Below are 16,564 nucleotides of genomic sequence, written 5' to 3'. Positions count from 1 at the left end.
GATGTGTCATATTTTGACATTTTTAGCCTTACTATAGCCTTGCCTTTTGGGTCATTTTTTCAACATGCATTATTATGGTGTTTTTGGCAGTTTTTGTAAAATTCATTGCTTTGGCGTGTCTTTGCATGCTATTTTATTCTGTTTTGAGGTGTTTTGAGCTGTTTTTGGGACGTGTCATATTTTGACATTTTTAGCCTTACTATAGCCTTGCCTTTTGGGTCACTTTTTCAACATGCATTATTAGGGTGTTTTTGGCAGTTTTTTTTTAAAATTCATTGCTTTGGCGTGTCTCTCCACGCTATTTTATTCTGTTTTGAGGTGTTTTGAGCTGTTTTTGGGACGTGTCATATTTTGACATTTTTAGCCTTACTATAGCCTTGCCTTTTGGGTCATTTTTTCAACATGCATTATTAGGGTGTTTTTGGCTGTTTTTGTAAAATTCATTGCTTTGGTGTGTCTCTGCACACTATTTTAAGCTGTTTTGAGGTGTTTGGAGCTGTTTTTGGGATGTGTCATATTATGACATTTTTAGCCTTACTATAGCCTTGCCTTTTGGGTCATTTTTTCAACATGCATTATTAGGGTGTTTTTGGCAGTTTTGTAAAATTCATTGCTTTGGCGTGTCTCTGCACGCTATTTTATGCTGTTTTGAGTTGTTTTCAGCTGTTTTTGGGATGTGTCATATTTTAATATTTTTAGCCTTACTATAGCCTTGCCTTTTTGGTCATTTTTTCAACATGCATTATTAGGGTGTTTTTGGCTGTTTTTGTAAAATTCATTGCTTTGGCGTGTCTCTGCACGCTATTTTATTCTGTTTTGAGTTGTTTTCAGCTGTTTTTGGGACGTGTCATATTTTGACATTTTTAGCCTTACTATAGCCTTGCCTTTTGGGTCATTTTTTCAACATGCATTATTTTGATGTTTTTGGCTGTTTTTGTTAAATTCATTGCTTTGGCGTGTCTCTGCATGCTATTTTATGTTGTTTTGAGGTGTTTTCAGCTGTTTTTGGGACGTGTCATATTTTGACATTTTTAGCCTTACTATAGCCTTGCCCTTTGGGTCAGTTTTTCAACATGCATTATTAGGGTGTTTTTGGCAGTTTTTGTAAAATTCATTGCTTTGGCGTGTCTCTGCACGCTATTTTATGCTGTTTTGAGTTGTTTTCAGCTGTTTTTGGGATGTGTCATATTTTGATATTTTTAGCCTTACTATAGCCTTGCCTTTTGGGTCATTTATTCAACATGCATTATTATGGTGTTTTTGGCTGGTTTTGTAAAATTCATTGCTTTGGCATGTCTCTGCACGCTATTTTAAGCTGTTTTGAGCTGTTTGAAGCTGTTTTTGGGATGTGTCATATTTTGACATTTTTAGCCTTACTATAGCCTTGCCTTTTGGGTCATTTTTTCAACATGCATTATTATGGTGTTTTTGGCAGTTTTTTGTAAAATTCATTGCTTTGGCGTGTCTCTGCACGCAATTTTATGTTGTTTTGAGTTGTTTTCAGCTGTTTTTGGGACGTGTCATATTTTGACATTTTTAGCCTTACTATAGCCTTGCCTCTTCGGTCATTTTTTCAACATGCATTATTTTGATGTTTTTGGCAGTTTTTTTTTAAATTCATTGCTTTGGCGTGTCCCTGCACGCTATTTTATGCTGTTCTGAGGTGTTTTGAGCTGTTTTTGGAAAATTAATTGCTTTGGCATGTCTCTGCACGCTATTTTAAGCTGTTTTGAGGTGTTTGGAGCTGTTTTTGGGATGTGTCATATTTTGACATTTTTAGCCTTACTATAGCCTTGCCTTTTGGGTCATTTTTTCAACATGCATTATTAGGGTGTTTTTGGCAGTTTTTGTAAAATTCATTGCTTTGGCGTGTCTCTGCACGCTATTTTATGCTGTTTTGAGGTGTTTTCAGCTGTTTTTGGGACGTGTCATATTTTGACATTTTTAGCCTTACTATAGCCTTGCCCTTTGGGTCATTTTTTCAACATGCATTATTAGGGTGTTTTTGGCAGTTTTTGTAAAATTCATTGCTTTGGCGTGTCTCTGCACGCTATTTTATGCTGTTTTGAGTTGTTTTCAGCTGTTTTTGGGATGTGTCATATTTTGACATTTTTAGCCTTACTATAGCCTTGCCTTTTGGGTCATTTTTTCAACATGCATTATTAGGGTGTTTTTGGCAGTTTTTTTTTTTTAAATTCATTGCTTTGGCGTGTCTTTGCACGTTATTTTAAGCTGTTTTGAGCTGTTTGGAGCTGTTTTTGGGACGTGTCATATTTTGACATTTTTAGCCTTACTATAGCCTTGCCATTTTGGTCATTTTTTCAACATGCAGTATTTTGATGTTTTTGGCAGTTTTTTTTTTAAATTCATTGCTTTGGCGTGTCTTGGCACGCTATTTTATGCTGTTTTGAGGTGTTTTGAACTTTTTTTGGGACGTGTCATATTTTGACATTTTAAGCCTTACTATAGCCTTGCCTTTGCGGTCAATTTTTCAACACGAATTATGGTGTTTATGGCTGTTTTTGTAAAATTCAGTGCATTCCTGTGTCTCAGCACAATATTTTATGCTGTTTAGAGGTGTTTTGAGCTGTTTTTGGGACGTATCATATTTTGACATTTTTAGCCGAGACACCCCAATGCAATGAATTTTTTTAAAACAGCAGAAAACATCAAATTAATGCATGTTGAAAAATTGACCAAGCTGAAAAACAGCTGAAAACACCTTTAAACAGTATAAAATAGCGTGATACGACATGCCATAGCATAGAATGTTTCAAAAACGTCCAAAAACACCATAATAAAGCACGTCCAATAAATGACCGAAAAGGCAAGGCTATAGTAAGGCTAACAATTTCAAAATATGACACATCCCAAAAACAGCTGAAAACAACTCAAAACAGCATAAAATAGCATGCAGAGACACGCCAAAGCAATGAATTTTACAAAAACTGCCAAAAACACCCTAATAATGCATGTTGAAAAAATGACCCAAAAGGCAAGGCTATAGTAAGGCTAAAAATGTCAAAATATGGCACATCCCAAAAACAGCTGAAAACACCTTTAAATAGTATAAAATAGCATGATACGATATTTCATAGCATAGAATGTTTCAAAAACGCCCTAAAACACCATAATAAAGCATGTCCAAAAAATGATCGAAAAGGCAAGGCTATAGTAAGGCTAAAAATGTCAAAATATGACACATCCCCAAAACAGCTTAAAACACCTCAAAACAAAAGTAAGAAAGTGTGGCATGACACGCCATAGTATAGAATGTTGCAAAAACGTCCATAAACACCATAATAAAGCATGTCCAAAAAATGATTGAAAAGGCAAGGCTATAGTAAGGCTAAATATTTCAAAATATGGCACGTCTGAAAAACAGCTGAAAACACCTTTAAACAGTATAAAATAGCGTGATACGACATTTCATAGCATAGAATGTTTCAAAAACGTCCCAAAACACCATAATAAAGCATGTCCAAAAAATGATTGAAAAGGCAAGGCTATAGTAAGGCTAAATATTTCAAAATATGGCACGTCCCCAAAAACAGCTTCAAACACCTTAAAACAGTATAAAATAGCGTGCCAAGACACACCATAGCATACAATGTTGCAAAAATGTTCAAAAACACCATAATAAAGCATGTAAAAAATGACCAAAAAGGCAAGGCTATAGTAAGGATGAAAATCTCAAAATATGACACATCCCCAAAACAGCTTAAAACACCTCAAAACAAAAGTAAGAAAGGGTGGCATGACACGCCATAGTATAGAATGTTGCAAAAATGTCCAAAAACACTATAATAAAGCATGTCCAAAAAATAACCGAAAAGGCAAGGCTATAGTAAGGCTAAAAATGTCAAAATATGGCACGTCCCAAAAACAGCTGAAAACACCTTTAAATAGTATTAAATAGCATGATACAATGTTTCATAGCATAGAATGTTTCAAAAACGTCCCAAAACACCATAATAAAGCACGTCCAATAAATGACCGAAAAGGCAAGGCTATAGTAAGGCTAACAATTTCAAAATATGACACATCCCAAAAACAGCTTCAAACACCTTAAAACAGTATAAAATAGCGTGCCAAGACACACCATAGCATACAATGTTGCAAAAACTTCAATAAACACCATAATAAAGCATGTCCAAAAAATAACCAAAAAGGCAAGGCTATAGTAAGGCTAAAATGTCAAAATATGGCACGTCCCCAAAACAGCTTAAATCACCTTTAAACAGTATAAAATAGCGTGATACAACATGTCATAGCATAGAATATTTCAAAAACGTCCCAATACACCATAATAGAGCATGTTGAAAAAATGACCAAAAAGGCAGGGGTATAGTAAGGCTAAAATGTCAAAATATGGCACATCCCAAAAACAGCTTAAATCACCTTAAAACAGTATAAAATAGCTTGCCAAGACACACCATAGCATACAATGTTGCAAAAACGTCCAAAAACACCATAATAAAGCATGTCCAAAAAATAACCGAAAAGGCAAGGTTATAGCAAGGCTAAAAATGTCAAAATATGGCACGACCCCAAAAACAGCTTCAAAGACCTTAAAACAGTATAAAATAGCTTGCCAAGACACACCATAGCATACAATGTTGCAAAAACGTCCAAAAACACCATAATAAAGCATGTCCAAAAAATAACCGAAAAGGCAAGGTTATATCAAGGCTAAAAATGTCAAAATATGGCACGACCCCAAAAACAGTTTCAAAGACCTTTAAACAGTATAAAATAGCTTGCCAAGACACACCATAGCATACAATGTTGCAAAAACGTCCAAAAATACCATAATAAAGCATGTCCAAAAAATAACCGAAAAGGCAAGGCTATAGTAAGGCTAAAATATCAAAATATGGCACGTCCCCAAAAAAAGTTTAAATCATCTTAAAACATTATAAAATAGCATGCCAATACACACCATAGCATACAATGTTGCAAAAATGTCCAAAAACACTAAAATAAAGCACGTTCGAAAAAAGACCGAAAAGGCAAGGCTATAGCAAGGCTAACAATGTCAAAATAAGACACGTCCCAAAAAAAGCTTCAAAGACCTTAAAACAGTATAAAATAGCGTGATACGACATGTCATAGCATAGAATATTTCAAAAACGTCCCAATACACTATAATAAAGCATGTTGAAAAAATGACCAAAAAGGCAGGGGTATAGTAAAGCTAAAATGTCAAAATATGGCACGTCCCAAAAACAGCTTAAATCACCTTAAATCAGTGTAGAATAGCGTGCCAGGACACCATAGCATACAATGTTGCAAAAACATCCAAAAACACCATAATAAAGCACGTCCAAAAAATGACCGAAAAGGCAAGGCTATAGTAAGGCTAAAAATGTCAAAATATAGCACGTCTCCAAAACAGCTTCAAACACCTCAAAACAACAGTAAGAAAGTGTGGCATGACACACCATAGTATAGAATGTTGCAAAAACGTCCATAAATACCATAATAAAGCATGTCAAAAAATTACTGAAAAGACAATGTAAGGCTAAAAATGTCAAAATATGGCACATCCCAAAAACAGCCGAAAACAGCTCAAAATAGCATAAAATAGTGTGCCAAGACACACCAATGTAGTGAATTTTACAAAAACAGCTGAAAACACCAAAATAATGCATGTTGAAAAATTGACCGAAAAGGCAAGGCTATAGTAAGGCTAAAAATGTCAAAATAAGGCACGTCCCAAAAACAGCTTAAAACACCTCAAAACAGCATAAAATAGCGTGATAAGACATGTCAAAAAAATGAATTTTTTAAAAAACAGCAAAAAACTACATAATAATGTATGTTGAAAAAATCACCGAAAAGGTCAGAGTCACTATAGCATAGGAGTTTAGAAAAACAGCCCAAAACACCCTAAAATGGCATGTACTAACAAAAACCAATGAAAATGCAAGGCTACTGTATGGCAAAAAATGTCAAAATATGATGTCAAAGAAAATAATGAAAACCACATTAAACCATATAAAATATCACGCCAAGACATGCCAAAAGCAAAGGATGTTGTAAAAACAGCCAAAAAAAACCATAAAATAGCATGTCAGAAAAAACGACTGAAAACGCAAGGCTAGTAAGGTGAAAAATGTCAAAATATGACATGTCCAAAAAACAGACAAAAACCACATTGAACCACAGAAAATATAATACTAAGACTCACCATAGCATCGAATGTCGCAAAAATGAAAAAAAAACACCATAAAATAGCAAGTAAAAAAAAAACAAACTGAAAATGCATGGCTATAGTATAGTGTAAAATGTCAAAATATGACATGTGCTTGTACCTGAGAGGGATGGAGAGAAGGCTGGCATCAGAAGACGTTACAGGAGGGAGTGTACCGGTGGAGCAGGTCAAAATATGATGTTGCTAAATTATGACTTTTTTTGCCGACATTCGGTACGGATCTCTACAGGCTATAATATGTCATTTTCAGACATTTTTTTGACATGTCAAAATCTGGCGTTTTTCCACAACCTACATGTGATGCCGTTTTCGGCCATTTTTTTGGACATGCTAAATTATGACGTTTTTGGCCTTTTTTCTGATGTTGTGTACTATGATGTATCTCTACAGGCTATAATACGCTGTTTTCAGACATTTTTTGACACGTCAAAATTTTCAGCTTTTCGACATACTATACTATGGGTGTTTTCAGCCATTTTTTTAACATGCTAGTACAGTATGTCATCCAAAATCAATCAAAAATGTCATAGTATAGTATGTCATCAAAAATCACTAAAATAAAATCATCATAGAATTGTATGTGGACCAAAATCATAAAAAAACGTCAAAGTATAGTTTGTCATGCACAATCATCAAAAAACATAGTATACTATGTCAAGTATGTCTTTCAAAATCACGAAAAATGTCATAGTATAGTGTGTCGTCCAAAATCACAAATAAACATCATAGTATAGTATGTCATCCAAAACCATGAAAAAGTGTCACAGTATAGTTTGTCATGCACAATCATCAAAAAAACATCATAGTATAATATGTCATCCAAAATCATGAAAAATACATCACAGTATAGTATGCTGTCCAAAACCAATGAAAAAACAACATAGTATAGTTTGTCCTTGAAAACGTTCAAGACATCATAGTATAGTATATCAGATTGTCAGAAAATGTCATAGTTAAGTTTTCAGTAAATCATGAAAAATGTCAGAGTATAGTATGTCTTCAAAAATCACGAAAAATGTCATAGTATAGTGTGTCGTCCAAAATCACAAATAAACATTATAGTACAGAATGCCTTCCCAAATCATGAAAAAATGTCATAGTATCGTATGTTGTCTAAAATCGTGAAAAAAGTCATAGTATAATATGTTGTCCAAAATCACAAAAAAAATCCCAAAATGGTATGTTGTCCAAAATCATGAAAATCACGTAATAGTATAGTCGTGCAAATTGTTTGTATGTTTAACTTTTAATTCGATTCTACCCGCACATTTAGTTGAACTGTACCCACTGCATAGAAAAAAGCTCAAGACTATCATCCATCAGTGCATTACCTTACTTTAGAGAAAGGGTAACAACAAAAAACACATCTCAGCAGGTACTTAGAAAGCTTTGAAATTTATGTACATTCAAGAGAGATAAATGAAAACATGTCAGCAATTTCAGCTCACCAAATCATAAATTGTGAGGTTAAGAAAAGCGTGTGCACGTGTGCATCCAGACTAGAGACCGGTGGTTTAAAAGTAAATAGTCTTTGTACTGTAACCTCACTTGTTTGGTCACCTTGCGGACAAATAAATAAGTTAAAGGTCAAAGGTCACCTGGCGGTGGTCCCAGGTGGTTAGTGCAGAACCATCTGGACTCAGCTGTGGATCTGCTCACAGCAGGATGGACTGGGCTGACTGGTCTGGAGCCTGAAGACAAGAAAAAAGAAATTACACATCAATAAACCACAGTTTAATCAAATGACTGTCAAAACTGTTGTACACCATAAAAAATATTTTAAAATATTTTAAAAAATATTTTTTAAAGGCCACAGTATAGTATGCTATGAAAAAGTCACAATATATTAAGCTACACAAAGATCATTTAATTGTGTAGCTTTTTTTTTCAAGAAGTATAATATAAAAATTACATTGTATAGTATGCCAAAAAATGTCATAGCATTGTATGTCACCCTAATCATAGAAAAACTTTTTTTTAATTCATAGTATGGTCTTATGTCTTAAAAATGTTTTTAAAAATGTTTTTCGTATAGGATGTCATTAAACAAAGTAATATGAATATTATAGTTTAGTATGTCATAAAAAAGCAATAAAAATGCCGTAGAACGGCATGCCATAAAAAATGTCAAAGTATAGTTTGACACAAAGAAAAGGCAGAAAAAAAGCTGATAGTGTTTCATTCTCTTCTATTTTATTCTATACTATAAAAAGTCATAAACAATCTTTGTTTAATGCGTTTGTTTTTGCACTTTGGCACATTATTTACATTTAAAGGTCAGATTTTCATAATTGAAAAAATTCAAATTTGCACCTCAAAAGTGATGTTTTCACTTAATTTGAAGACTACTTGTTAATTGTGATGTATAAAATACAAATAGGTTTCATGAAACTGTGTGTAACTATCCCGATCATTAAACAGGTAAAAGAGTTGGAAAAACAGTTTCAATCGCCACTATGAACAAATATTCGTAACTAAGTACATTTTCTTAAGTACTGTACTGAAGTACAATTTTGAAGTACTTTTTTCTACTCGAGTAGTTTAATTTGCTGCTACGTTATACTTCTACTCCACTACTTCTCAGAGGTAATGTTAGTGCTTTTTACTCCACGCTTTGCAGCCTCCCTCTGCTGGACAGATATGGTAATTTTGTTAACTTTACAATGCATGGCCACAGCCACATGAGGCAGTGCGCCCACAGTATTCCCACCTTGTGTAAAAAATTTGATCAGTCCTCTGTTGAAATGTGGGACACATGTGGGCTGCATTTCAAAACTATTAATGACAGCGTCATGCTTTATACTGTTCTTGTGCAAGTTCTACATCTGCAAACTCTTTTATCCTTGTCGGTATTCATTAATTTTTTTTGATGTCACATATTGTTTCTAAGTATTTACCCTTTTAAGAAGTTAAAATTATTTAAAAAGTCTGACATGCCATTTCCATGGATTAAAAATATATTAGCAAATATATGATTAGATGAAAGTGTCGGTTTAGTTTCAACATTCAACGCTTAACACTTAATTTCCTGCATAAGGTGATTTTTTATGCACCAAATGGAGCTTTTTCCACAATTTCATTCTTATAACAAACTGTATGATACAGGGGCTCGTATCTGGGGAACTAGGTGTTGCTCCTTTGCTGGAGGTTTTTGCACGGCATGATAATTCTACATGAATATTTGTTTACTGTAAATTATATCTGCTCGAGTGTGTATAACTGAGACCTATTTTTTATACTTTTTACATAGGATGTTATGCTGTCGTTTTTATTTATGTTCCATGTCTTTTCTGTCTTTTATGATGAAACTGAAGGCAAATTTTCACATTTGTGGAATATCAAGTTCGTAAAGGAAGAAAACTACCAGTACCTGTTGATATTCATGGGACGTGGGATAAATAAGAACGCAATGAACATCAAGTCTTTGTATCAGGTTGTTTAAATGTCGCTTTCTATTTGTCTTATATCTGAAAAAATTAACTATTTCACATCATACAACAAATTATATTCGGTGCTGCAAAATTAGAGTAACTGTTTCAACATCACTGAAATAGAGTGTTTGATACCCCTTTTCTAGGAATAAAGAGGTTAGAGTACAAGGCAACCAATATGGGCCTTTGCTGTGTGGCCATGACCAATAACATCAAGCTTTTCCCTCATATGAGTACCATAGGTGATATTATTGGCTCCTGGCTAAACAACACCTGCCTTTTATCTCGCGGGATGAGCAAATAAGCTTCAGTTGGACAGGCTTGAACCCTTGTTTGCAGAATGGAGTCAGTCTTTTCTGTCATTGCATCCTATGTCAATTGGGATGTCAGAAGTCTGCTGCTCTTCATTACAATTTTCATCCTCACTGCAGATTATATTAAGAACCGTCGCTCGGACAGCTTCCCTCCAGGACCTTGGACATTTCCTATTTTTGGCAACATATTCACTCTGGATTACCAAAGGGGCCATGAGACAATGACACAGGTAGATCAACAGATGTAATAAATGTACTATTAAAAATGTAACAGCTTTGATAGTACTCATTTATCTGTTATATGAAGTAGAATGCTCTTCCTCTTCTCTCAAATTACTCACAGTTGGCAGGGAAATATGGAAATGTGTACAGCATGCGAATGGGCCAGGCGTGGTTGGTGGTGGTAAATGGGTATGAAGCTCTGAAAGAAGCTCTAGTAAATCAGAAGGACAGCCTGGTGGACCGTCCAGGCCTCCCTCTGATCATGGACATGTACCACGGACTGGGTGAGAAGATGTACCACACTCACAGACAAAAATGTCTAATTAAAGAAGTTCTAATGGTTTTCTGTTTATGTACTTAAAATATAATAACATTGTAATTTTTATATAGCAGTTTTTAGCAGTTACAAAAAGAGATTTTCCCAAATATTTTGACCAATCTTGATAAAATAAGAGGTCTCTTCTTTTGAGAGAATAAAATATGAATAAGAAGCTAAATTGAACCAATAAGAGTTTTGCGGAGCATGGGATGTTTATGTATAATGTGTAGAAATATTTCTTCATTTTCCTGGTTTATATCAACTTATTTTTTTTCTGTTTTTTGTATGTATTTCCCATCAGGGTTACTTCTCAGTAGTGGGAACCTATGGAAGCAGCAGAGGCGTTTCGCACTTTCAACCCTCAGAAATTTTGGATTGGGCAAGAAGTCAGCTGAACAAATCATCTTAGATGAATTTACATTTTGTGCAGAAGACTTTAAGCGCTATAAAGGTAAATAATGAATGCACAATGAAACATTTAGAATGATACACAATCACAAATGCACAATTCACATCTAATTTTTGGTTTAATTGTGCAGGTAAACCATTTGATCCACACCTCACTGTCAACAAATGTGCCTCCAACATAATCTGCTTCCTGACTTTTGGCCATCGCTTTGAGTATAGTGATGAGAATTTCGAGAAAGTGGTTATGTGGTTTGGCAAAGGTTTCGTAATTTTCACCTCCATCTGGGCTCAGGTATGGCATTTTAAAGCTATGGATGAAATCTTAATGCTGTGCAATATATTCCACATTGCGAAGCAGTTTATACTTCATGCCTTTGTGGAATATTTAGTACAAAACACAGATCAAGATGTTTTTATCGCAAATAGAAAAACTTAAATGCAAATATCAACATGTTATTGTTCAATCTGCTCTTTCTTTGCAGTTTTACAATGCATTCCCTATGCTGATGAAATATTTGCCAGGGCCACATCAGACACTCCAGCGCATGTGGAAGGATGCAAAAGACTTCATAAGAATAGAGATCAAGAAGCACAAACAGAACTGGGATCCCTCAGACCAAAGAGACTACATTGACTGTTTCCTGAATGAGATTCACATGGTGACTGACACTAGATCTAGCTTTGTTTTCTCAGTGGTTTGTTCCTGTGAACATCATATTTGCTGACTTAAAGTGCACTTTTGCCACGGCCTTTGCCTTACAGCTCTATCTTTAAACGCCTTGTCTCAACAGCGTACATCTGTTTTAATTTAAATAAGCAAAGTGTTTTAAATATCTTTCAAGGTACAAAGTTTAGCATGGATTAAAAGATTTCTATTTTGCTTAGCTAAGTTATGAACATAAATTATTATAACCATTGAAGTAATAGCACTGACATGTAGTTGTTCTAAATTATTTTTCCACCTGTTTTTAATACTTGTATATTTTATCCATTCTAAGAATAAGGGGCATGAGGACGATGTTCGTTTTGATGAGGATAACCTGGTTGTATGTGTCTTGGATCTGTTTACGGCTGGCACTGAGACCACATCCAACACCCTGCGCTGGGCTCTCCTCTACATGGCAAAGTACCCTGAGATCCAAGGTAAGATCACAAAAGCCAACAAAAGCCAATAAAACACTTCATTCTGAAACAATGAGGTATATAAATGTATGACACAAATAAAACGTATTGGTGGTAATCTTATAGGTGTAAAATATCATCACCAGTGTTGCCTGTTCCTGCCCACTGACCCTGTAATACTCGTGGCATGGATCAGACTGTAAGCAAGTCAGAGTTGAGTTTAAGTTTGTGTTGGCTATATTCCAGAAGCAGGCAAGGGTGAAATCTAGGAGATAAAGAGAAAGCCAGTCTAACCAGACATGTAAAGAATAATAAATCTGAGAAACAGGCCAGGGTTTACTCAGGCAGGATCAGGTAGACAGAGACAAAATGCTGGGAAGTGAATTCAAACTTTGAGTGAATTCAAACTAGATAAACTGGTGGAGCGTGAATAAATTGGATTCTCACTCACTGGTTTAAGATGGGAGATGTGGAAGGTCGGGTGGATGTGCAGGCTTCTGCAAGGTTGATGACCTTGGAGACAGGAGACATCCCATAAACTGAGGTGCAAACTTCCTGAGATTCCCAGAGATGTAAGTAGACAACCAAACCTTTTGGCCCAGAGTGGGGCTCAGAGATGCAGCTGTGGTTGGAAGTCCTGTAACAGAAGGAGGAGTGGAGTGCATCCTGGTGCATCGACAGCAACGAATGAAGGTCTGAACTGATGAAAGACTGGCTTCTCATTCATCCTCAGGGAATAGAGGAAGTTGGTAGCCACAGGAAACACTGGAAGGGAGGAGGCTTGTGGAAAGACTGGGAAGGTTGTTGTGGGTATACTCTGTCCAGATGAGATGTGCGCACCAGGTGGAAAAATTACGATAGGACATGCAGCGCTGTCATCCCATGATTCATGTGCTCAGTTTGACCAATGGATTCGGGGTGACGCCCAAGGATAGGTTGAATGTGGCTCCGGGGAGGCTGCAAAACTCAGAAACAAAAGGTGAATTAGGGACAATGTCTCTGGGAAGGCCATACAGATGTAAACTTTTTAAGTAAATAAAGTTGTGCATAAAGTGAACATACTTGTGATGATATCAAAGAAGATGTGGGACCAGGTGCTGCGAGAGTTGCAGGTGACCATGGGGAGCTTGTCGAGCTCTTTTGTGTTGGGAGCAGACCTGGCAGGCGGTGGCAATCTCCTTTGCTTCCTGCCCCATAGTTGCCTTCTAGATGCTTTGACGTAGAAGGGCCAGGAAGCCACTGACACCAGAATGATGTGCCAACTAGAAGGAGTGATCCCTGGGAGCATATGGTAGCTGGTACAACAACATGGTTAGTGGGGAAGGCTTTGGGAGCAGAGTGTGGGGCTAATAGGGACATCATTGATAAGGCCCTAAAACATGTTGATTTTCCATGGCCTTGGACTCTAGAGCTGACACCACCAGAGATTGGATGGACCGGAGAGATTCACTGTGAGTGGAAGATAGAGTTAGTCAGAGATGCCTCCTTTGCAGAATGGCTCCTTTAGCCCAGTCAAAATGAGGGTTGTAACAACCTGGATGTCAAGTTGGTGAGGTTCTTTCATCATGTGAAAGGGGAGTGTTTCTTTGGGATAACCTGACATGTCACTGGACAGTCTTTTGGGTGACTGAGCTTAAGCGATAGCCATCAAGTGTACTTCCATTGACAGGCTTGACCAAGGGCGCACTGTGAACAGCTGGGTGGCGAAGTAGCAGTCCAACAAATTTGATGTTGGCACCTGAATCAGTGAACACCAAAATGGTGTGAAACACTTCAGAAATCCCAAGGTGGGCATGGAGTACTGGGAGAAGGGCTATTTCTGGGTTGATGGCATGACTCATGAGCGCAAGCCCAAGAAGATCAGGTAGACAGAGAAACACGGGAAAACTGGACTGGATGCAAACTAGATCTGATAAAAGATTATTGGGTGGGGGGCAGTTTATAGTATATGCTACTGTAGTGTAACAGGTAGAAGGACAGCAAATAGACTAAATTAAGCTGGATGGAGTTGTGACAGACCTGGTATTTCATGTGACTACTTCAACAGTGTCCTTCATATTTATTGCTGTGCATCTACTGTGCCTGTTTTTACACAATACTGTAAACCTTCTTATGACTGCTTCAAGATTGCAAATCTGTCTATTCGTGTGACAGTGCTGCACAATGCTGAAACCTGTCCATGAGTCTTTAATAACGTCAACTTCTGTTTGTTCTCTTCCTGTTGCACAGCCAAGGTCCAGGAGGAAATAGACACAGTCATTGGACAGTCCAGACAGCCAACCATGGAAGATCGTGCAAACCTGCCCTACACTGACGCTGTCATACATGAGATCCAGAGGATGTGCACCATACTTCCTCTCAGTCTGCCTCATTTTACCAACAAGGAGATGAAGCTTGACGGCTACACAATACCAAAGGTCAGTTCTCCTATGCAAGTTTCATACTACATCCACTACCATGTTGCACCCTTATGAATTGGCATTACAATTTCAACCAACAGGGAGTCACGATAGTCCCCAATCTGACCTCAGCGCTGTACGACAAGAGACAGTGGGAGACGCCTGACACCTTTAACCCAGGACACTTTCTGAACAAGGAGGGGAAGTTTGTGAAGCCAGCTGCTTTCATCCCTTTCTCTGCTGGTGAGGATCAACAAAATGTCTTGTTTTATTAGCGACTTCACCTGTTTAGACAGGAGCCCTGAGCCGGTCCCAGCACTGTGATTTTACAGTGTTCCTCACATAACGATGGCAAATTTGCCCAGAGGACACCCTTATGGTCAGGAAGAGAACATCATAAATATGTCCTTCTTGAAGAAATATTCAGTTTGTCGCTGTTTGTTATCCTGTCTCAGGTAAGCGGCAGTGTCTCGGGGAGAGCCTGGCCAAAATGGAGCTTTTCCTCTTCTTCACCTCCTTCATGCAGCATTTCACCTTCTCCATGCCTGGTGGGGGGAAACCTTCGATGGAATTTCTATTTGGCCTGACTCTGCCACCACGTCAATATGAAATCTGTGCAAACTCACGCCAAGAGTAGCTCTGACAAAAAAAAAAACTATAAGTAATAACCACCAATTCTTCATCATATCATATGATTAGAATCATGATTACCAGGGCTTTGTTCAGTATATATATATAAATATCCAACTGATATGTCACTGGGTCAACTGCAGCTTTCTCCTTCAGGCTAATTAACTGTGATGTACTTTTTGTTTTGTCTGATTGCAATAAGAGGCCTCAAAACTTTGACTACTGTGTACCATAAACCATTCTCATTACATGACAGCGGGGAGATATAAAATGACAAAAAAAAGTGGAAATGTTGTCACTAATGGTCAAATTCACTTAGCGATGAAGCCTCCTGAATTTCAGAGTACTGGAATTTAATAAGCACAAACATCATTCAAATATTTATGTTGCTTTTTTTCATTAAAGTGTAAAATGTGTAAAAAATCTCAGAATTGTGTATTATATTACAGTTTGGACATATAATAATCCACCAAGAGGATAGGGATGCTTATATCTACAGAGCAAACTATTTATTTCATATTATCTATGAGAGTCATTAAATGATGTGAGAAAGTAAGGTCATTATCCCAAAACTGATTTTCCAAAAGAACTTGGGATACTTTATATAGCTATGTTTTGTTTTAAAAGCTTTGGAGTTTAAGGAGGTTGTTAAGCTTTAAGATAAGATGGCAGCTAAACAGCAACATCCATCCAATGATATTTTATGTATTTGTGTTGATACTGTATTAGCTTCAAATCATTTTATAATACATAAGTGAATACTGAAACAATTGATGAACATAAATTATACATAAACATAAATTATCTTTGTCATTCGGTCTGTGGCCATGATGGTATACAGTACAACAGCGGCCCCTCTCGTGGGATATTGCTTAAGTAAACCCTGCCGTATGTCAGGGAGTAGAGCTCTCAATGGGCTGACAAAATTACAACCTGAACTGAACGGACCCATATGAGCTGAAGCCCGAGCCCGGCCCATCCGAGATCATCACATGAAATACTGAGCCCAACCCCAACAAAAAAGCACACACCACAACACACCAGCTGTGTGGCAGTGTATGGCCTGCACGTCTCTAGCAGAAAACTGACCAGCACGGTGTATCACCAACTCTCCACACAGAGACTCAGTAAAAGACAGAGAGCCCAGCACAGAGCCTGGCTGCTCCCTCTAACTTCTCGCCCTGCCTGCAGGAAGCTGGTTGTTAAAGGGGAACTGTGGCCATTTTCAAAATTCCTGTGTTATTCCTATGGTCAAAGACAATCCAAAAATATTCATAAAATGAATTCTCTCCCTAATCCAAAAAGTGGTGTGCGTAAACAAAAATTTGTGCTGGCATAGGGTATAAAGCCTGGAGCTGCTCCATAGTCAATAAATTGCGAAAAACACTGACAGCACCCATGAAAACGTGAGTATATGGGCACACGTTCTGTTGCACAGCTGAGAACACTAAAAAACAGTAAATGTGATTTAGGTCCAAAATAAGAAAGCAAACATATTGTGG

The 16,564-nt window shown here is 37.0% G+C and overlaps 1 protein-coding gene and 1 long non-coding RNA gene across 2 annotated transcripts; one reads left to right on the top strand and one right to left on the bottom strand.

Moving 5' to 3' along the window:
* Window positions 1-6,689: 6,689 nt before the first annotated feature.
* On the bottom strand, window positions 6,690-14,252 carry LOC121938407 (uncharacterized). The gene is made up of 3 exons (XR_015776644.1): window positions 12,624-14,252; window positions 12,485-12,546; window positions 6,690-7,908 (listed from the first exon to the last, which is right to left on the bottom strand). It is a non-coding gene; the product is annotated as an uncharacterized LOC121938407 (long non-coding RNA).
* Window positions 9,947-15,490, top strand: LOC121938381 (cytochrome P450 2J6-like). The gene is made up of 9 exons (XM_042481640.2): window positions 9,947-10,192; window positions 10,306-10,468; window positions 10,805-10,954; window positions 11,043-11,203; window positions 11,394-11,570; window positions 11,910-12,054; window positions 14,263-14,450; window positions 14,534-14,675; window positions 14,888-15,490. The coding sequence occupies exons 1-9, from the start codon at window positions 9,989-9,991 to the stop codon at window positions 15,067-15,069; spliced, it is 1,512 nt and encodes a 503-aa protein (XP_042337574.2). The 5' UTR covers window positions 9,947-9,988; the 3' UTR covers window positions 15,070-15,490.
* The last annotated feature ends 1,074 nt before the right edge of the window (window positions 15,491-16,564 follow it).

The sequence above is a fragment of the Plectropomus leopardus genome, chromosome 5 (genome assembly GCF_026936395.1).
Source record: "Plectropomus leopardus strain MGB_pleo_1.0 chromosome 5, ASM2693639v1, whole genome shotgun sequence".
NCBI lineage: Eukaryota > Metazoa > Chordata > Actinopteri > Perciformes > Serranidae > Plectropomus > Plectropomus leopardus.
This window is presented reverse-complemented; position numbering and strand designations above follow the sequence as displayed.

Coding starts and splice junctions, on each gene's coding strand:
- LOC121938381 (XM_042481640.2), top strand. CDS start 9,989: ATGGAGTCAGTCTTTTCTGTCATTGCATCCTATGTCAATTGGGATGTC. Junction 12,055..14,262: donor AAAGTACCCTGAGATCCAAG/GTAAGATCACAA, acceptor CCTGTTGCACAG/CCAAGGTCCAGGAGGAAATA. Junction 14,676..14,887: donor TTTCATCCCTTTCTCTGCTG/GTGAGGATCAAC, acceptor ATCCTGTCTCAG/GTAAGCGGCAGTGTCTCGGG.